The sequence below is a fragment of the Camelina sativa genome, chromosome 17 (genome assembly GCF_030686135.1).
Source record: "Camelina sativa cultivar CO46 ecotype springtype chromosome 17, ASM3068613v1".
NCBI classification, from domain to species: Eukaryota; Viridiplantae; Streptophyta; class Magnoliopsida; order Brassicales; family Brassicaceae; genus Camelina; species Camelina sativa.
Window position 1 is genome coordinate 28,370,483 of NC_141896.1, and position 22,694 is coordinate 28,393,176.

General features: G+C 40.8%; 2 protein-coding genes across 3 annotated transcripts; both read left to right on the forward strand.

Annotated features, from left to right (window-relative positions):
* The first annotated feature begins 1,372 nt into the window (after positions 1-1,372).
* Positions 1,373-1,740, forward strand: LOC109129935 (defensin-like protein 32). The gene is made up of 2 exons (XM_019238982.1): positions 1,373-1,436; positions 1,571-1,740. Exons 1-2 carry the CDS (start codon positions 1,373-1,375, stop codon positions 1,738-1,740), a joined length of 234 nt encoding a protein of 77 aa, XP_019094527.1.
* Positions 1,741-2,519: 779 nt separating this feature from the next.
* LOC104759724 (THO complex subunit 4C-like) lies at positions 2,520-3,930 on the forward strand. Of its 2 annotated transcripts, none has more exons than XM_087497385.1 (4): positions 2,520-3,106; positions 3,202-3,392; positions 3,479-3,547; positions 3,637-3,930. In XM_087497385.1, the coding sequence occupies exons 1-3, from the start codon at positions 3,029-3,031 to the stop codon at positions 3,510-3,512; spliced, it is 303 nt and encodes a 100-aa protein (XP_087353511.1). In that variant the 5' UTR covers positions 2,520-3,028; the 3' UTR covers positions 3,513-3,547; positions 3,637-3,930. The 2 variants fall into 2 exon arrangements, 1 of the variants encoding a protein (XP_087353511.1); XR_015587819.1 differs by having other exon boundaries at positions 2,531-3,111.
* Positions 3,931-22,694: the final 18,764 nt, after the last annotated feature.

The following is a 22,694-nucleotide window of genomic DNA, read 5'->3' on the forward strand; positions in this document are numbered from 1 at the left end:
AGTTCTGAAAAACAGTTATTAAATGTGGTAGAATCAATAAGAAAGTTTTTTGAATATGGTAGAATTGTTAAAAAAACTCTAATATGAACTCATGCTGTTTTGTAAGGACATATTTCTCTTAGATAGGCAAATGCAACAGCCACCGTGTTTGGAAGACGGTGAAGGATTTGGTTTGGTGATATATTTGATTGACGATGGGAATGACATATATGTAATGGTTGAGTTTATGATAGGGTTTTGTTACTACAATACGATTAAAAGTCTTGATTATCAAGTTTGCAATATATTGTGGGAAAATGTCATTTAAACCATGAACTTTCAAATTGTGGCCATTTAAACCATGAACTTTGTTGTAGACCATTTAAAACATCAACTTTCGTTGACTATCTTTTTTAAACATTAAGTTTTGTTGACCAAGCCAAGAAATACATGCGTTAAATCCGATAACCGAGCAACTAACATACGTTACTATATAGTTTGATAGTTTAAGCTATATTTTTGGGATGTTTACCGTCATGATTTGATTTGATGAGATTATGTTTGATTAACTGCATATTATTAGTATTTATTTTAATTAGATTTCCGTTTTCGTTTATTTTGGGACATATATATATATATATATATATATATATCCGTGTATACATATATTTTGCATTTATTAGTCGGATCTGTTTCTTCTCCTACCTTAACAATTAGCAAACAATATCGGATAAGTGTAATTGGGTTTCAATTTTATGATAAAATTATCGGATCAGAAAAAAATATTTGTGTGTGTTTATTTGTGTGTAATTACACTTGATCGGATTAGTGTAATTGTTTGCCCAAACTGTTTATTTGTGTGTAATTAAGATGATCGGATCGGCAAACAATTACACTTGCATTTATTTGTGTGTGTTTCAATTTTTGTTTGTGTGTGTTTGATATTTGTTACAATGAGGGCAACCGTAGAAATCGTTTGAGAAAAAAGAGGATGGCACAAAAATGTACTCCAAAAATGTTAAGATAGCTTACAAAATTTTTATGATCTAAAAAAGAATACAAGGTAAGTCAATGACTCAATTGGGAAAATTGTTACCGAAAACCTCCTGTCAATGATAAAAAAAAAATGTTTCCTCTTTTACTAAAAAGACTAGTTACTTAAAACAGAAAAGTCAAATTAAATCATAAAATCAAAGGTGTGTAAAATGTAAATATAACAAGTATTCAAAGTCAAAAACACATCTTACTGTTTAAGCAAATGAAGCTGGATACATGAATCCGAACATTCTACATTTGTCAAAGGTTTTGAACTATTTGTATTTCATATGCTAAAATCGAAAAAAATATCAAACACACACAAACAAAAGAACACATCAAAAGAAAAAGGATCAAAATGTCTTCATCAGGAAAATTTGTTTTTCTTGTGTTCTTATGTCTGGTTGTTCTCTCCATCCCAAGTATGCAAAATTCATTTAAAAGTTTGTGTATTCTATTTAATAACGCATGCATATAGTCTATCAGCATAGTATAGTCGTTTATATTGCATAATATTGTCATTAAACTGATTTCTTAAAACCAATATAAGTTTGAGGATCTACAAAAACAAAACATATAGATGGAAGGAAGCCTCTGTTGATAGGTTCCTGCATAGAGTTCCCAACAGCAAAATGCAACAAGACATGCATTGAATCACACTTTTCTGGTGGAACATGCGTTCATGTTGGGCAAAGCCTTGACTTTGTATGTGTCTGTTTTTCTTAATATCTGATATATGATATATGTTTAAGATATTTCATGAGTGTTTTAATTATTTTAATGAATTAGGTTGCGATAGAAAAAAAAATTGTTCAGACAATTTTATTAATGCAACTCCTTTAAAAAATAAAAAAATTCAGTTACAAATGCAGAACATATCTTCATTCAATAAATTGAATCGGTCTAAGTTTGTAATTGCCATCGTGATCAATCAAATGTAAACCAATAAAAAAAACAAAGAACAAAAAAGAGTTAACCAACTAATTGAAAATATCGAATATTTCGTTCCTATATAATCAACTTGAATTGCAAACTTGATGAGTGTAGAATCTACAAAAGTTTTGATTGTTTTTTAAGAATATTTTTACGTTTTCATAGAAAATCATGCATCAAGGGGATATAGTTTGGGGGTTAATATAAAAACTCAATACACGAAAGTATGATCTGTCCAGTGTCCACTATTGTGTCTTTAATCACTATTTTCTCATAACCTAATAGACAAAAATTACCATCAAATCGATCAAATTATATATAAGTTTTAAATGATATAGAAATCATCAGTACAATAAAAGAAGAAAGTGTTTATTTTCAGAGCATCGCATCTCAGCTTTTGTACTGAAGCAGCAGAGAGTGACACATCAGTTAAAATGAATGTCCAATCAAATTAAAACGATTAATAGACCTAAGAATAATATTTGGTGACTCATAATATTTGCCGACTAGGTTTCCTGTCAAAGGAATATATATATATATATATTTTTTCTGATTTGTGACTTCTTTTTCTCACTTCTAAAATGTCCCTCGATGTCTCCGTAGCAAATTGATGCTTCTTCATCCTCATCTGTTAAACTTCAATCTCCCTCATATCTCTTCACGATATCGTTTCAAATTCGTTGGTTTGGATTTGGATCTTGAAAGGGTTTTTGTGTTATCTATTTTGAAGTTATCGTCATCTTCTTCGATTGCTTTTTAGATATTGCTTTTTGGGTTTATGTTTTGTGTGGTAGTTACAGAGATAAGCTTACAAATGGGTCACGCATTGTTTAGTTTTGATTTGATTCTTTAGTTTTAAAACCAAATATCTCATCAGAAAACAATTAACAAGGAGTGATAAGAAAAAAAAAAAAAAAGAAAAAGGTGGTTTTTATTTGAGAAAAGAGTTTCAGTGACAAAGTTTGAGTCAAGATTAGGTCAATTGACTTGTCTCCCTACAATGTCATCATTTGATATATACTTAGGTTCCTCAAATAACAAATGGTAAAAATTTATATCATATAAAGTTTATAGGAACTATATGCTGAGATTGGAGAGCAGAAAAGGGATGGGCGTCCAAATAATATTCATTCACTTTGACAGGAATGGGCGTCCAAATGTAAGGTTTGTTTTATTTTTGCTCTGGTTTTATTTGTTCTTTACTGTAGTCCTGTGATTTTTGACATATGATGTTCTGTGTCAATTGTCATACAGGACTCGGCTGAAGTTGTGTATATGAGAAGAAGTGATGCAATGCTAGCTATGAAGAATTATAACAATGTACTCTTGGATGGAAGGCCTATGAGACTGGAGATTCTTGGTGGAAGTACTGAGGCTGCTCCTGTTGCAGCTCGGGTTAATGTAACCGGATTGAATGGAAGGATGAAGAGGAGTATCTTCATTGGGTATGTTGCCGTCTCTTGGTCTGTTTTCTTAAAAAAAAAATAGTTTTGCATTTGTGCTGAAGTGAATGGATCACTGATTCTTGCAGTCAAGGAGTTAGAGGTGGGAGAGTAGGAAGATGAAGAGGCTCATGTTCTTCTATGAGACGCCCTGCACCGTAAGTGTTAAAAAGGAGCTTGCATTGATTCATATGGGCGGATGATGCATCGAGTTTATCATCTTATTCATATTGTTTATGTGTGGCAGCCAACAAAACCAACAGGGAGGTGGTCGAGGCGGGCTTCGTGGTAGAGGCCGAGGTTCCAGTGGTGGCAGAGGGAATAAAAGCGGCCGAGGCGGAAAGAAGCAGGTGGAGAAGTCGGCTGCGGACCTTGTCAAAGATCTCGAAAGCTACCATGCTGAAGCTATGAACATCTCTTAGGCAAAGCAAGACTTCACATTCGTCATGTACTTTTGTTCTTTTTGTCTCCTCTACTAATACATCAGATGTGCCAAAAGTCTGGTTTGGTTTGGTTTCGATTAGGATGCTTTGCTTTTGTTTTTCTCTTTTCTTGCTTCACTTTTACAGTCGCTCCCTTTGGTTATTGAAGTAAACGAGATTTAGTTTGTAAATGAAAAAAGCTCTTACTTTAGTTATTTGCTTTGCTTGATTCCAATTGCTAAACTGTACTTGAGCTGAATTAATTAGGTTCGACATAATTTGTTTTCCTCCGAATTTGCCATTTTGTTTTCTTTTTAACATGTTCCAAAAACACTTGCCTTATATCTTTTTTTTTTTGGACAAAGAAGGTTAAATATCCACTGATAGTTATATAGTTGCAGTTTTTTTTCTCTCCCATTCCCGAATATCGAGAACTCCGCAAAACTCAACAACTTCGACGCAGACGAAGCTTCGGCTCGCTGGCGTCGGGACTTTGGTCTTGTATCTGTTTTCTCTCTCACGGTTTGTTCCCTGTTACTTTTCTTTTGGTCCTTTGCTCAATCATCTTGGAAATCTCAGGAGTATGCCCCCACCCCATCTCTCCCGCCGATAAGCTTCAATTCTCTATCCTCCTCCGAAGATAGATGACGGGGGAAGAATCCGGTGACCCTCGTCTCGTCTCAACTCTTTCTCACAAGCCTTATGAAGAATCTCGCAACTATAAAGCCCCGCCAATCTCTGAGATCTGGTAACATGCTTATGATGGATGAGCTTCTCAGTCCGAAGCTAGAGGCGAAATTGCAGGGAGGTTCTGCTTCCCGGAGTGGAAGTCCATGGCAACGAGTAGCTGAGCCGACGTTGAAGAGGCTAACCCTGATTCCCCCCAACCTCCCCTTTTGAAGCTCCTATGTTTCAGGCCTCCAACGCCCTTTCTTTCACTGGTGTGTAGCGGCTCCGATCTGATTGCATACCTGCCCCAGGGCGGATTTAAATCTCTCTAGCCCCTCTTCCTCCAGTTTCATTCTATTTAAGCCCCCTAATAAAAAATATATATTTAAATGTTTTTTTGTTCAGATAATTGGTAAAAGACTATTAAATTTAGGATTTTTGACATATTTACAGACCCAACCTCATTTTGGATCTAGATCCATATTAGTTTCGGATATCCATATTAATTTTGGATCTTTTAATCTCCAAATCCATCGAAACCCTAATTTCATTCTCTTTTTTTTGTTTCTCGTCTTCTTCTTCTCCGACTTGGGTCGACGGCCACAGAAGAGGATCAGTCTCGTTTCATCTTCTTTTCTTCTCTCTTCTCCCAAAACTCTTTCGTCTTATTCCTCTCTTTTCTCTCAATCTTCTTTCTTCTTCTCTTTGGAGAAATCCACCGTGAGAAATCGAATTTTGCTGTCCGTTTTCTCTCAGCTGCCGATTATTGTAAGCCATTCTTTTTGTTTCTTTCTTTTGATCCCTAATTTTGACTGATTGTTGGGTTTAGTTCTATAAATTGTGTGATAAACGGTATGAATTTTGTGAGTTTTGAGTTTGGGATTGTGTTTGGGAAATGTGTTAAAAACGCATTATATTTCTTATACGAGAACATGTGAGTTTGTGTTTGTCTTCGGATTGAGTTTGTGTGTGTGAGTTTGAGTTTGTGTTGGATTTTGAGTTTGTGAGATTGTGTGGGTTTGAGTTTGTGGGAGTTTATGTTCAGTTTGTTTTTGTATTTGGATTATTTGAGTTTTTATCTCTTGTTGCTTTCGGTAATGAGATTGTATGAGTTTTATGTAGATAATGAGACTTCTTTTTAAATTTTGTTTCTGACCAGGAGGTAATTAGTATATCAATCTTTTATTTTGTTTAGTACAACATATTACAACTAGGTACAACTATGCTGTGACACTTAATTTCTTTGTAAAATTGTGTTTGTATTTCAGGAAACAGAGATGGATACGGAGGAGGAAAGAAGGAACTAGTGCTGGTGATACAGGAACAAGAACAGAAAAAGAAAGAAAAGTTGAAATTCAGATGGGAGAAAGAACAGGAACGAGACCAGCTGTGAGTGATATGCAAGAAGGATTTGAGGTTCAGATGAGAGAAGGAATAGAAAAAGAAGGAGAAGGAGAAAAAGAAGGAGAAGGAGGAAAAGAAGGAGAAGGAGAAGGAGGAAAAGAAGGACAAGGTGAGCCAGCTGGTGATGGTGAAGGAGAAGAAGAAGGAATGGAAAAAGAAGGAGAAGGAGAAGAAATAGAAAAAGAAGGAGTTGGGAAGAAGGTGAAGGAGAACATGAAGCTTCGAGAGAGCCAACTGATGATGGTGAAGGAGAACATGAAGCTCCCAGAGAGAAGAGGAAGCTCCGTCCGTCAAAGTTCATCACTACTCCTTTCACGGCTGCGAAAAAAACGAAGAAGTGATATTTGTTTGTGTAGTTTTGAAAACTTGTCTGGATATCAAACTTGTCTTTTGTGTATCCTTTATTATGTAACTGATTTTAGGTACAACTGGTGTTTCTAGGGACAACTATGTTCTTGGGTTATTTTGTTTTGGGTTTATGGATTATCCTGTGTTTATTATGCAACTGATTTTAGGTACAACTGGTGTTTCTAGGGACAACTATGTTCTTGGGTTATTTTGTTTTGGGTTTATGGATTATCCTGTGTTTATTATGCAACTGATTTTAGGTACAACTGGTGTTTCTAGGGACAACTATGTTCTTGGTTTTTTTTTTGTTTTTTTTACTATTATTCTGGTACAACTGAGTAAAGTTAAGCACAACTACGTATCTGTTACAACTGATATTTTGTCCTTTTGCGCCGTCAAAAGTCTACATTGTGACACCTGGCGCCGTCAAAGAACATCACATGTATAAAAACTAATTGTTTGCGCCATCAAAGAACATCACATGTATAAAAACTAATTGTTTGCGCCGTCAAAAATTCATTTAGTTGTCCAGTTGTACATAGTTGTACTTAAATTAACATAGTTGTTCTTTGTTCTAAAAACCACAAAAATTAGTTGTTCTTCACTCTAGATCAATTTTTTCTAGTTGTACTTATGATATTACATAATTAGAATAGAATCCCTATGTCATCTTGTATATAAATGTTTGAAATCACCATTATTTCTTGAATCTCATAATTTGTGGTCATTATATACAAAGAAACTCTAAAATACTAAGGTTGTTTATTGAAGAATTTGGATTTCTATGGTGTAGATTTATTTGTCACATGTGAAGTGGATTATGTTAAAATTTTGTGGTTGTTACATACAAAGTAACCTTAAAAGACCAAATTTTTATATTTTGGTTCTAAGTTTTCAAATTTAATTTTATATTTTGGTAATAGACTATAGTTGTACCGGTTGTACCTAGTTTTACCAAGACAGGACAACTCAATCAGAAACAGAACAAATACAAACACCAACGTTCCTAAAATCATCAATCAGAAATCAATTTGTTCCACCACTACCATTCGTTCCACCAACTACCATTCGTTCCACCAACTAGAGCAATCTCTTTATTCACTCCATCAATTAGAGCAATCTCTTTATTCGCTCCACCAGTATCATTTGCTCCACCAGTATCATTCGCTCCACCAATTAGAGCAATCTCTTCATTATTTGGAAGATTTCTTGTTGCCAAATCCTTTATCAAAACTTGATCAAACCCCTCATTTTCATCGATCCCCTGATTTTGTTCTTCATTATTGGTAACTTCGACATGCAAAACACTTCTAAACCCTTCTTTAGACACATCCTTTAAATAACACACAACATCTTCATCATCTCGAATATAATTTGGTATTCCCTTATAGTTTGGGAATGAGAAGGGAAAGTAACTAACTCTCAGATTTTTCATAGCCACATCTACCTTTATCTTGCTGCATATCTTCTCAACCAAGTTAGCATATGATACGTCACTAGATGATATATTCTCTTGAAATCCATCGTACATCTTCTCCAATACTTGAATAGTATCCATCATAAAGAAAGCGTATGATTGCAGTCTTTGGCATTGTCACCTGAAAAAGAAAGAGAAAGAAAACAGTCAATTTCCATTTTTTAGTAGCAGTTCATAAACATAGTTGTACCCATGTGTCTCAGTTGTACCAAATTTCTGGATCCTTAATTTCCTACATAGTTGTACCCATATGTCTCAGTTGTACCAAATTTCTGGATTCTTAATTTCCTACATAGTTGTACCCATTTTTCTCAGTTGCACCAAATTTTTGTCCCAGATCTGAAATCCCCAAATTTGTTTACAGAATCCGGCATTCAATCTCAAATTCAACATTTCTCAATCATAATAACCAACGCAAGACCTTAATCCACTAAGAAAACAAGTCTACTAACCTTAACAAGCATAAAGACCAAATAAATTTACAAATCTACAATTTAAAGCCCAGGTCTGTTCCTCTATTCTTATTACAATCGACATCTCAGTGGTTAAATCTTTGCTCTACTTATGGCGAAATCCATTGGAGCTGCAAAGTCTCTCTGCTGAATTGGTGTTGTTTAATCCATTTTGAAATCCTGTGGTCTCAACACTCTTTGGTAATGTTTTGCGACAAATTGTTCTGGTTGGCACTCTTCCGACCGTATTTATCTGATTGTAGAGTTTGTCTAATCAGAGATGCCTATACTGCTGTTCTGTCAAGTATTATCTATTTGAGTCCGTTTGTTCCTGCTTGGTCAAGTCGAAGTCTCCTTGGTAGCAGAATAATGGCTCCCCATGATTTACTTGATGGCTATTTGAGTCGATGTCAACTGACCAATTTTGCTTGGAGGGCTGCAACACTGAGCTGTAATAGAGATTATGAACCAACAATTGTTTTGATTTCGCTGCTTGCACCCTTGGCCCCCGTATCCTCTCTACCACCATCAGAACGACTCTTTCAGCATCAACTTCTATCCAGGTTTGGTCTGCACTCTACTCTTTTCCATCCTAATCAACCATTGTGTAGCTTGATGGTATCATCTGTTCGAAGACTGCATTTGAACGTTAAGCCACCAATGGTCCTAGATTGGCCAAAGAGTTATTTGGCAACCCTGTTTTTAGAGTCATCTAGGGAAGACCCTTTCGAAGGAGATAAATCGACGGAACCTGGCATTATGATCCCGCCCCTATGGAGCGGTGGTTACTGGTGTGCCCTCAGTCTCTCCTCTACTTCCCGCCTAATTTCCGAGCTAGCTAAATTGCATCTTATCAACTTGCTGAAGTCCTTACATAAAAGCTTAAAGAATTGTGGCATTATGACCTCAACTCCTAGAAGTAGTGGTTACCTCAATCTCTTCAAGCAAAGCCTACCCAACCTTAAATCTGCAACCTTCAGTCCAGTTACAACTAACCAGAGCTCTATCCACCTTGCTCAACCCATTGACAAAGCCCTACTTCGTGTAGACTATCTCATTCTAATGAGATCTTCAGCTTTGCCTTATTTAACGCTGCTCCGTCTTCGACTCAAGACAGTGGCCATCTTTCCATTCAGCGACTTGCTCATGAATGATGCATCGATATTTCTTGATCTCACAGGTTCCAATTTGTGTTCTAGCTTCTGGTTCATAGCTCTACTGGTTCATAGCTCTCAAGCTCCCACCATCGACTGCTCCTATCTATCTCTTTATCCTTGTTGTTGTAAGCTTTGGGGATCTTCCCTTTATGTTGTTGATTAAACAATTCCTCTTATCTGTATGCTGGTTTTTATTCTAATGGAATGAAAACACTTGCCTTATATCTAAAACGAACAATTCGGAAAAAATTATGACCATCAAAATGTTTTCTTGTGTTTTGGTTGTGTACAAAAATTCGAATCCAACACAAACAGCCTCAACTCTAACTCCAATCCCACCCTAAGAAAAGTTAAAAGAACACTTCTCGAAACCAAAAAAAAAAAACAATCTTATGTCCGAATCACAAGACAGTGGCAAAGTTCAAATTTATCACTGCGAAAATGCTCCATATACCCCGACTGTAATATAACTCGTTCTGTATTCTAGAGCTCGTTGTCGAATTTGCCGATGGTGCTGTTATGTTCACTGACGTCCCGTTTCTACCATTACCGCGACTGCAATCCAATAGAAAAACAACGATTAAGGGTAAGAAGATACCTGAAACAAGAAGACTGGGCTATCCCTGAAGCAAAGGGTAAACCATGGAGACTCCATTTTTACTTTTTTTTTTAGCACAAACACAGGCTTATATCACTTGCCCTGTTTTGAAAATGAGTGACTGAGCTTATCTCTGTTTCAGTGTTTTGAGTGGGTTTGTCGAACTGGTGCGTTGGTTTTTTTAGTGCGCAGTCATGATGTTGGTTGTGATCTTGAAGTTATTAAATTAGACTTGGAATTAGTTATTGATTCGTATTCATGAGATCGTAAACATAGTTTTTTTTTCTTTTTTTCTTTTAAGTTAAAAACTGGAGGTTTTATTATTAAATTGTTAGTTCGGGTTTAGTATAATTATTGAAATGAGCAAAGCTATTTTCCAAAACTTAGTTAAAAATATAAAATATAAATTTTATGTGTCTACATAATATGTGTTTTAAAAAATGTGTTTACAAAAAAAATTATATAAAAATGGAGTTGTTATTATTAAATAGTTATGGTTTAGTTTAATTATTAAACTGAGCAGAGCTATTTTCCAAAACTTAGTTAAATATAGAAAATATGAATTTGATGTGTCTACAGAAAATGTGATCTTTAAAAAATGTGTTTACAAAAAAAGAAACTATACTAAAACATAATATGGTGCATTGTTATGCTCATATATGTGGTTGGTGTTCTTCAAAAATTATCAGGATGAAGCTATCTCAAATCCTAGAAAAATATCGAATTGGTTTCACAAAAATATATAGACTCAATAACTAAAAGCTTTGTAGTCACTTTTAAAATTTCAGAAAATATAAAAAAAATAATTACCAATTGAAAATATAATATATGTTTACGTTTGCAACATTATCTTTCTCATTACAAATAAAGAATATAATTATAATTACAAAATTTAGCCACACAAATAACAAAATAATTCCGATAAGCAAAAGACACTACAATCTAAAAGTGAAGGTAAAACATCAAATACTAAATTTTATTTAATTACTACAAATTATATTTATAATAAGATAAATGAATTTAGAAAGATATCTCGCGGCGTAGCGACTAGGTTTTTGTAGTTTTTGTATATTCAGAACAAAGGTCGATGTTCCTCCAGGCACCAATGAGATCACAAAGTGACACTGCACATACATGAATATATGTTTTTGTTAATGGAGAACCAAGTTGTAAGTCTCCAACAAGTTAAGGCTAAAGTGAGGGTGGTATTTGCAGATATGCATTAATTTCTTTCTTTATTTACTGTTCAATAGTTGCTGAGTATATGCTTGACAATTGTTTGTGATGTAGAATTTTCTATGATGTGTTTGAATTATCTGGATTAGGGATTTGTAGAACTTATTTTGGATCTTTTGAAGGGATCTTCAAAATTTTATTATATGAGACTATGCTTTTGAACTCTTTTTTTTTTTTTTTTTTTTGAACTCTTTTTATTGGAAGTGGTTTAGTATGTTGAGTTTATTATTTGAATTTGTAAAATGATGGATAGTGAATTAATTTTTTACTGAAGACTGAACTATGATCTTGAATGTATTATGAGTATTGTCTTATAAGGGCATTAGCAAGTGGGAGTTACTTTAAACAGTGATTTGTACTCTTTAGCTTTATGAGAAGGGGCTGCTTAAATGTCTGCCTATACATGTTGGTCTATTCGGAAAAAATTAAATTTATAATGATTGTCCATAGGTTGTATGAGCTGTGATGAGAAAGCTAACAGACTAAAATTACAAAACAGCCCGCAGCGTAGCGGGGGTACTATCCTATGCCATTTAAATACAACATGTAAAACGAATAAATGATACTAAACACGTTCGACGAAAAATAAAAGTGCTCTTTGATTTCCATACAGAAGTCTTAAATTATTTATTTCATGTATGTAATAAATAACATCTACTATAAATTTTTTTTTAATAACAAAGATAATTCATCCATTCAAACTAAAAACGGGTAATTTTCTTTGAAAGAAAACTAGCATGTAGTGTAACAACCTGTCCCATGGACCCTGCTAGCCTCACTGCTAGCCCACTAGCCTCACTGCTAGCCGCCCTAACGGACCCCAAGCTGGCCCTGCAGGGCATTGATCCTAACCCATCACTGTGGATATCCCAATCCACCAGTAGGTTATTGGTGCGCCAGACGTTCCTCGAACTCTGGTCCTCACCCTTTAACAACCTTCCCACAGGACAAGCTGTCACCAATTGACCTGCAGATCAAACTAGCCTCACTGCTAGTTGCCCCCATAGGCTGGCCCTGCAGGGCATCGATCCTAACCCATCTGCAGCTCAATTGGTGGCAACTTGTCCTGTGGGAAGGTTGTTTAAGGGTGAGGACCAGGGTTCGAGGAACGCTTGGCGCACCAATAACCTACTGGTGGATTGGGATATCCACAGTGATGGGTTAGGATCGATGCCCTGCATGGCCATCTTGGGGTCCGTTTGGGTGGCTAGCAGTGAGGCTAGTGGGCTAGCAGTGAGGCTAGTGGGGTCCACGGACAGGTTGTCACATAATCAATTGGTGGCAACTTATCCTGTGGGAAGGTTGTTAAAGGGTGAGGACCAGGGTTCGAGGAACGCCTGGCGCACCAATAACCTACTGGTGGATTGGGATATTCACAGTGATGGGTTAGGATCGATGCCCTGCAGGGCCAGCTTGGGGACCGTTAGGGCGGCTAACAGTGAGGCTAGTGGGCTAGCAGTGAGGCTAGTGGGGTCCACGGACGGGTTGTCACATGTAGTAGAAGAGCTTGCATGGGAAAAGATAGATACTCGTCATATGCCATATTTGCAAGACAATCAGCACTGGGGGTGGATATTTGGGTATCTATTCGGGTTCCGGTCGGGTTTTTTTGTTTAGAGAAATAGGACATATTTGGAATTTTTAAAAGTTTGGATCGGGTTCAGATAAACATCCATCAGATATGGATAGTTTCAGGTTATATCCAAAACCCCAAAATATAATGCATTAGATACAGTTAAAAAGGCTATGGAGATTTCAGTGCATTTGATACAGTTAAAAATGATATGGAGGATGCGGTGGAATGGAACCAGAGGAAAGGGCAAGAGGAAACGAGAAGAAGACTACCCTCCCAGCCAGTAAATGCCATAGTAAAATGGAAACCGCCACCGACGGGATGGTTTAAATGCAACACTGATGGTACTTGGAATGGCGAGGATACACGGTGTGGAGTGGGATGGGTGCTTCGAAATGATAGTGTGGAAGTTCAATGGATGGGAGCACAAGTACTAAGAAAAGCAAGATCAGTTCTGGAGGTAGAATTGGAAGCAATGAGGTGGGCAATGGCAACAATGTCTCGGCTAAACTACAGAGAAATCATTTTTGAGACTGACTCATTGGCGATGGTGAACCTATTGAACAATGATGAGCGTTGGCCAGCCTTTGCACCGTTGCCCCAGGACATAAGAGACTTGCTCTTTTCTTTTCAAGAGGTCGAAGTTCTTCATACACGGAGAGAAGGCAACAGAGTGGCGGATCGGGTAGCAAAAGAGTCTTTTTCTTTTGGAAATCATGACCCTAAGTTGTATTCGATAATGCCAAATTGGGTGAAACAACTTGTATTGATAGAAAAACCTTGTGTAACTTGAAAGTTGGTGAATTAAAGTTTTTGTTGAGTCCAAAAAAAATAAAGCTAATAGATTTTATCAGTTATATTAAACAAAATGCCCAAATACATAAGAAAAAACTTTTGCCTCATCGATGCCATCCAATCGTCCATTGTTGAGACAGTTCCATCAATTAGGGTTTTCGTCGGCCGATAGGGCTTCCAGGTGATCTCCCTCTATTCCTCTTCCACTCTTTAACCCTAAATTTTTGGAATACGATTTGATTTAAAATTTTATGGAATAAATATTGATTTGAAAATTTTCTTCTTTCAAAACCCTAAATTTTTGGAATACAAATTGATTTGAAAATTTTCTTCTTTCAAAATCCTAAATTCTTGAAACGACCGACTTTTTTTTTTTAATAATAAATAATAAATATAATATAATAAAATAAACTACAGCTAGTGGTCCCATACCCACTAGCCACCTAACCACCAACATATTCAACAGCGGAATAACATAATCAATATCCACTAATAAACCAATAATAACCAATAACAAACCAATATTATAGCAAAGGCAATATCCCAATACCAAACAACAAGAAACAAGGAACCAGCAACCTAGCAATGTTTCTAATGACCCAACTCTAGCAACCTAGCAATGCCAGACAACATCCAATCGAGTCCCTAGAACATCCTCCTCTTCATTGCCTTGATTCCACGATCACACTTTGCCTTTACCTGCACCACAAACACAAATTGAGATGCATGAGTATTTGATAAACACTCAGTGAGGCAATCCTCCCATCTATTGGGCTATACACACAAGCAATAAGATCTCTACATGCCACAAACAACAATCAATAAAACAAGCCAGGCATTATACAAAGCACACAGCAATCCGTCGTAGCTGAAAGAAGGGTGTCGACCGACACCAGATGGTGTCGATCGACACTGACAATCTGGTGTCGACCGACACCATACTGGTGTCGACCGACACCCTGCCCGACACTCCCAAAAACCCTAGTTTGTGTCGACCGACACCTCCACATGGCATCGATCGACACTCGCCAAAGTCTCGAGCCGTCCTCGCGTTGGTGTCGACCGACACCCCAACTGGTGTCGACCGACACTGTTGCCAAGCAGCGATTTCCTTCGATCAAAAACTCCGAATCTCGCCTCCAATCTTTTCCAATCCGCTCCTTGCACTCCCAGAGGCCAAACCCAGCCAAAACAGCGACGAAATACCATAGAGAACTCAAAGAAACAACCACATAAGCACCAAATCACATAAAATCTAGAGATCTTAGCTTAGATAAGCCATGGTCATGCACTCACCTCTCTGCAGAAAGTTTCTGACCAAATAGAACGAATCCCTCACTCCTAGCAAGCTTCTAGCACCTCCCCAGCCTTAGATCTCTCAGGAACAGCAAGGAATCTCACCAATCTCTCTCAGAAGCTCAAGAACTACTCTCTCTTTTCTTTTTCTCTGAAAACGGCGAAAACCCAAAACAACACGACCCTAGGTCGTTTCTTCCTCTAAAAACTCGATTTTAGGGATTCCCTAAACCAACCACGCAAACCGGACAATTAAAAACGAACCGACCAAACCGGCCACAACTGGTGTCGATCGATGCCTCACGAGAAGGTGTCGATCGACACCCTTACCAAAATACCAAAAATTGGTTTGCGGGTGTTACAATTCTCCCCCACCAATCTAGATTCGTCCTTGAATCTCGAACAACCATCAGCCAAGGACTCCCGTGCAACCGTCTCCACGGCCCGCACTCCTCCGACCGTTCTACAAAAGCTCACCTCTAGGCGATAGACTCACGCTCCAGGCGTCATTTGCTCCTAACTTTTTGGACTTTCCTTTACTCGTAGGCCTAAACATTGAGTTTTTTATTGGCTCCTCATCAGACCTAAGTCTGCATGCCAAATGTTGGCTCCTCATCAGGCCGAAGCCCGCATGCCATAATATATAAGGAAAAGTCCAAACTCGTCTCTCGGGTTGCCACCCTACAGCGCACCCCCGGATCGTCATCCGAAGTCGATATACCAACCATACTCCCGAGCCACAAAGTCTATGAATATGGCAGTACTAGGAGAACCTAAGTCCCCCAAGAGTCGCGAGCAAACGATTCTGAACACGTCTGAGTCCTATCCCTATCCAGGTTTCCTTCCCGTGGTTCGCGTAAAAACATCTCAATGTCCTACCAACCACATATTCCCTCACTGGAATACCTCATGACCACACAAGGATCATATACACGCCACAAGGGCCGCCACAAAGGCCAAACAAAATGTCCTAAAGAGGACCGCCACCAAGGCCAAACAAATGTCCTAAAGAGGACCGCCACCAAGGCCAAACAAATGTCCTAAAGAGGACCGCCACCAAGGCACTCTGGCTAAACAGCCCGCCACAAAGGCCATCTGTCCCGAAGGACCGTCACAAAGACCAACTGTCCCGAAGGACCATCACAAAGACACTCTGGCTAAACAGCCCGCCACAAAGGCCATGTGTCCCGAAGGACCGTCACAAAGACACTCTGGCTAAACAGCCCGCCACAAAGGCCAAAAAAATGTCCTAAAAAGGACCGCCACCAAGGCCACACAAATGTCCTAAAGAGGACCGTCACAAAGACACTCTGGCTAAACAGCCCGCCACAAAGGCCATCTGTCCCGAAGGACCGTCACAAAGACACTCTGGCTCAACAGCCCGCCACAAAGGCCAAACAAATGTCCTAAAAAGGACCGCCACACACGGGCACACTGACTCAAAAGTCTGCCACTAAGGCCACACACAAGCCCCCCTTTAAGGCTCTCCACCGCTAAAATGGACAAATTCTAACTCCCATAAAACTTTCCATATTTAGCCCTTTCCATTTTTGGAAACTTTCCACTTTTGGAAACTTCTCCTTCAGGAAACTTTCCTTCACAACCCCGCTTCACGGAAACTTTGTACCCCAACACCACCTCATCTTGTTACTGAGTCGCACAACCAACCACCCCAAGCGACCGAGTAACAAGAGAGATGGGCTGGAATACTCCATTCCCGCTCCAGCCACGGATTACAGATGGGACCAGGCTAAACAAGCTCAAGTCGCGGCTTGCTTCTCATACCACTTCTTGAACCTTGCCTTCATCTTTGCCTCAGGATCCCAAGTCTGCTCCTCAACACCATCACAGTCCCACAGGACTCTCATCAAAGGAATCTTCTTCTTCCGAAGTTCCTTGATCCTCCTCTCGAGAACCCTCACTGGTCTCGCCTCCAAAGTCATGTTAGGCTGAAGATCCTCAGGAATCTTAGCCAACACCTGCTCACCCTCACGGAGACACTTCCGCAACATAGACACATGGAAAACCTTATGGAATGCACGCATAACCTCAGGTAACTCCAATCTATATGCCACTGGTCCAACCCGCTCAATCACTCTGAATGGACCCATATACCTCGGACTCAACTTAGTCTCTGACAACGACCTGTTCGGACCCTGCAACATGGCCATCTTGAGGTACACTCTGTCTCCTACCTGAAACTCAAGATCTCTCCTCCTCCTATCAGCATAACTCCTCTGCCTATCCTGAGCCTCCTTCATGTTCAGCTTGAGAACCCGAATCTTCTCTGAGGTCTCCTGAACAAAACTAGCACCAAACATGCTCCTCTCCCCCACCTGAGTCCAGCATAATGGTGTACGACATGGCCTCCCATACAAAGCCTCATAAGGAGCCATCTTAATACTCGCCTAATAACTGTTGTTGTAAGCAAACTCTACCAGGTTCAGATGATATGCCCAATGGCCACCCCAATCCAACACACACATCCTCAGCAAATCCTCCAGCGTCTGGATCGTCCTCTCAGACTGTCCATCTGTCTGAGGATGATAAGCTGTACTCATATGCACCTTAGTGCCCATCTCTGCCTTAAATGCCTTCCAGCACACCGAAGTGAACTTAGAATCTCTGTCAGACACAATGCTCGCTGGCACCCCATGCAATCTGACTATCTCTCTCACATACTTCGTAGCCAAGACCACTGCTCCATCAGTCTTCTTAATGGCCAGAAAATGTGCTGACTTAGTCAACCGGTCCACAATGACCCAAATAGCATCAAAGGTCCGTGACACTGGCAATCATACCACAAAATCCATAGTGATCATATCCCACTTCCACTCAGGAATGGGTAAACTCTTCAGTAACCCGCCAGGAACCTGATGCTCAGCCTTCACTAGCTGACACACATCACACCTCGAAACCCAACTAGCTACATCCTTCTTCATCCCGACCCAATGATAGTACCTCTTGAGATCACGGTACATCTTAGTCGCTCCTGGATGAATGGACAACTTGCTCGCATGAGCCTCTCTCAGAATCTCCTGCCTCAACTCCTCATCCTTGGGCACACACACACGACCGTGCAAGATAGTACCATTATCTGAGACCTGATACTCTGAATCCACATCCTTAGAGGCATTCACCAGCCCCAAATCCTTCTCCTGAGCCAACCGCACTCTACTCAGAAGATCTGCTCTATCTACTGCTTCCAAACCCAACGGTTCCTGTGAAACATCACATAAGCTCAAAGCACTGATCTCCCCTACCAGAGACTCCATCTCATGCTCCTGAGCCGAAGCTACCCTCTTCCGACTCAGAGCATCTGCAACCGTGTTAGCCTTACCAGGATGATAGGCTATCTCCAAATCATAATCCGCCACAAGCTCCATCCACCGCCTCTGTCTCAAATTCAGCTCAGGCTGAGTGAATATATACTTTAGGCTCTTATGATCTGTAAACCCCTGTACCTTTGCACCATAAAGATAAGATCTTCAAATCTTCAGGGCAAAAACTACAACACCCATCTCCAAATCATGAGTAGGATAGTTACCTTCATGCACCCGCAACTGCCGCGAAGCATAGGCAATCACCTTTCCATGCTGCATCAGAACACACCCCAAACCAACTCTAGATGCATCTATATAAACCACATAGGGTTCTCCCTGCTCAGGCAAAGCCAACACTGGCGCAGTAGTCAACATCTCCTTCAGGCTTGCAAAGCCTTCCTCACACTCTTCTGACCAGACAAAAGGAACATCCTTCCCTGTCAACTTAGTCATAGGACGTGCTCTGCTTGCAAACCCCTGCACGAACCTCCTGTTGTAACCTGCCAATCCAAGGAAACTTCTGATCTCTGTGGCATTCTGTAGTCTAGGCCAATCCCTGATAATCTGAATCTTCTCCGGATCTACAGAAACTCACTCTGCATACACAATGTGACCCAGAGAACCCATCTCACGCTTCCAAAAACTACACTTGCTCAACTTAGCAAACAACTTCTGCTCCCGCAGCTTCTCCAGAACTGCCCTCAAATTCACTGCATGCTCCTCAGGACTCTTAGAAATAGTTTTCCCTAAACCAAACCGGTCCAAATCGATTAAAAACTCAATCTGGTTGAACCGAAAATAAGTGGTGTCGACCGACACCCCCTTGGTGTCAATCAACACCCATCCCCAAAAACCAATTTTTGGTTCGCGGATGTTACAATTCTCCTCCACCAATCTAGATTCATCCTCGAATCTCGAACGACCATCAGCCAAGGACTCCCGTGCAACCGTCTCCACGGCCCGCACTCCTCCGACCGATCTACAGAAGGTCACCTCTAGGCGATAGACTCACGCTCCAGGCGTCATTTGCTCTTGACTTTTTGGACTTTCCTTTACTCATAGGCCTAAACCTTGAGTTTTATTGGCTCCTCATCAGACCTAAGTCTGCATGCCAAATGTTGGCTCCTCATCAGGCCTAAGCCCGCATGCCATAATATATAAGGAAAAGTCCAAACTCGTCTCTCGGGTTGCCACCCTACAGCGCGTCCCCGGATCGTCATCCGAAGTCGATATACCAACCATACCCCCGAGCCACAAAGTCTCTGAATATGGCGGTACTAGGAGAACCTAAGTCCCCCAAGAGTCACGAGCAAACGATTCTGAACACGTCTAAGTCCTATCCCTATCCAGGTTTCCTTCCCGTGGCTCGCGTAAAAACATCTCAATGTCCTACCAACCACATATCCCCTCACTGGGATACCTCATGACCACACAAGGATCATATACACGCCACAAGGGCCGCCACAAAGGCCAAACAAAATGTCCTAAAGAGGACCGCCACCAAGGCCAAACAAATGTCCTAAAGAGGACCGCCACCAAGGCCAAACAAATGTCCTAAAGAGGACCGTCACAAAGACACTCTGGCTAAACAGCCCGCCACAAAGGCCATCTGTCCCGAAGGACCGTCACAAAGACCATCTGGCTAAAAAGCCCGCCACAAAGGCCATCTGTCCCGAAGGACCTGTCACAAAGACCATCTGGCTAAAAAGCCCGCCACAAAGGCCATCTGTCCCGAAGTACCGTCACAAAGACCATCTGGCTAAAAAGCCCGCCACAAAGGTCTGTCCCGAAGGACCGTCACAAAGACACTCTGGCTAAAAATCCCGCCACAAAGGCCATCTGTCCCGAAGGACCGTCACAAAGACCATCTGGCTAAAAAGCCCGCCACAAAGGCCATCTGTCCCAAAGGACCGTCACAAAGACACTCTGGCTAAAAAGTCCACCACAAAGGCCAGACAAATGGCTAAAAGCCCGCCACAAAGGCCAAACAACTGGCTAAAAAGCCTGCCACAAAGGCCACACAATGTCTGAAAAGACCGCCACACACGGGCACACTGACTAGAAAGTCCGCCACAAAGGCCACACAAGCCCCTCAAGGCTTCACACCGCTAAAATGGACAAATTCTAACTCTCGTAAAACTTTCCATATCTAGCACTTTCCATTTTTGGAAACTTTCCACTTTAAGAAACTTTCATTTCAGGAAACTTTCCTCCAAAAATCCCGCCTCACGGAAACTTTGTACCCCCGAGCACCACCTCATCTTGTTACTGAGTCGCACAACCAACCACCCCAAGCGACCGAGTAACAAGAGAGATGGGCAGGAATACTCCATTCCCGCTCCAGCCACGGATTACAGATGGGACCTAGCTAGACAAGTACAAGTTGCGGCTTGCTTTTCATACCACTTCTTAAACCTTGCCTTCATCGTTGCTTCAGGCTCCCAAGTCTGCTCCTCAACACTATCACAGTCCCACATGACTCTCATCAAAGGAATCTTCTTCCTCCAAAGTTCCTTGATCCTCCTCTCGAGAACTCTCATTGGTCTCGCCTCCACTGTCATGTTAGGCTGAAGATCCTCAGGAATCTTAGCTAACACCTGCTCACCCTCACGAAGACACTTCCGCAACATAGACACATGGAAAACCTTATGGAATGCACGCATCACCTCAGGTAACTCCAGTCTATACGCTACTGGTCCAACCCGCTCAATCACTCTGAATGGACCCATATACCTCGGACTCAACTTAGTCTCTGACAATGACCTGTTCGGACCCCGCAACATGGCCATCTTGAGGTACACTCTGTCTCCTACCTGAAACTCAAGATCTCTCCTCCTCCTATCAGCATAACTCCTCTGTCTATCCTGAGCCTCCTTCATGTTCAGCTTGAGAACCCGAATCTTCTCTGAGGTCTCCTGAACAAAACTAGCACTAAACATGCCTCTCCCCCACCTGACTCCAGCATAATGGTGTACGACATGGCCTCCCATACAAAGCCTCATAAGGAGCCATCTTAATACTCGCCTGATAACTGTTGTTGTAAGCAAACTCTACCAGGTTCAGGTGATCTGCCCAATGGCCACCCCAATCCAACACACACATCCTCAGCAAATCCTCCAGCGTCTGGATCGTCCTCTCAGACTGTCCATCTGTCTGGGGATGATAAGCTGTACTCATATGCACCTTAGTGCCCATCTCCGCCTGAAATGCCTTCCAGAACACCGAAGTGAACTTAGAATCTCTGTCAGACACAATGCTTGCTGGCACCCCATGCAATCTGACTATCTCTCTCACATACTTCTTAGCCAAGACCGCTGCTCCATCAGTCTTCTTAATGGCCAGCAAAATGTGCTGACTTAGTCAACCGGTCCACAATGACCCAAATAGCATCAAAAGTCCGTGACACTGGCAATCCTACCACAAAATCCATAGTGATCATATCCCACTTCCACTCAGGAATGGGTAGACTCTTCAGTAAACCGCCAGGAACCTGATACTCAGCCTTCACTAGCTGACACTCATCGCACCTCGAGACCCAACTAGCCACATCCTTCTTCATCCCGACCCAATGATAGTACCCCTTGAGATCACGGTACATCTTAGTCGCTCCTGGATGAATAGATAACATGCTCGCATGAGCCTCCCTCAAGATCTCCTATCTCAAATCCTCATCCTTGGGCACACAAATCCGACCGTGCACCAAGATAGTACCATTAGTTGAGACATGATACTCTGAATCAACATCCTTAGAGACATTCACCAGCCCCAAATCCTTTTTCTGAGCCAACCACACCCTGCCCAGAAGATCCGCTCTATAAGCCGCCTCCTAAGCCAATGGTTCTCGAGAAAACCGCACACAAGCTCAACGCATTGATCTCCCCTACCAGAGACTTCATCTCCTAGTCCTGTAGTAACCTGTCAAACCAAGGAAACTCCTGATCTCAGTGACATTATGTAGTCTAGGCCAATCCCTGATAGCCTGAATCTTCTCCAGATCTATAGAAACTCACTCTGCAGAAACAATGTGACCCAGAGAACCCATCTCACGCTGCCAAAAACTACACTTGCTCAACTTAGCAAACAACTTCTGCTCCCGCAGCTTCTCCAGAACTGCCCTCAAATTCATTGCATGCTCCTTAGGACTCTTAGAAAGTACCAGGATATCGTCGACGAAAATGATGACAGACACGTCCAGAAACTCATGAAACACACTGTTCATCAATCTCATAAACGCTATTAGTACGTTAGTCAACCCAAAAAGGCATCTCCATGAACTCATAATGCCCATACCTCATCCTGAAAGTCATCTTTCTCACATCTGCCTAATCTATCAGTATCTGATGATAACCCGACGCCAGATCAACCTTAGAGAACCAAGTATCACCCCTCAACTGATCCAACAACTCATCGATCCTAGGAAGAGGGTACTTGTTCTTCACAGTGACCCGGTTCAAACCCCATTAGTCAATGCACAAGCGGAAACTCCCATCCTTCTTTGTAACAAACAACACCGGTGCTCTCCACGGTGTTACATTAGAACGTATAAATCCCTTGC

What these genes read in the sequence shown, in the direction of transcription:
- LOC104759724 (XM_087497385.1), top strand. Translation starts at nt 3,029, where the DNA reads ATGCTGAGATTGGAGAGCAGAAAAGGGATGGGCGTCCAAATAATATTC. An exon ending in ACAGGAATGGGCGTCCAAAT is followed by an intron (nt 3,107 to 3,201) that starts GTAAGGTTTGTT and finishes ATTGTCATACAG; the next exon opens with GACTCGGCTGAAGTTGTGTA. An exon ending in AAGAGGAGTATCTTCATTGG is followed by an intron (nt 3,393 to 3,478) that starts GTATGTTGCCGT and finishes TGATTCTTGCAG; the next exon opens with TCAAGGAGTTAGAGGTGGGA.
- LOC109129935 (XM_019238982.1), top strand. Translation starts at nt 1,373, where the DNA reads ATGTCTTCATCAGGAAAATTTGTTTTTCTTGTGTTCTTATGTCTGGTT. An exon ending in GGTTGTTCTCTCCATCCCAA is followed by an intron (nt 1,437 to 1,570) that starts GTATGCAAAATT and finishes TATAAGTTTGAG; the next exon opens with GATCTACAAAAACAAAACAT.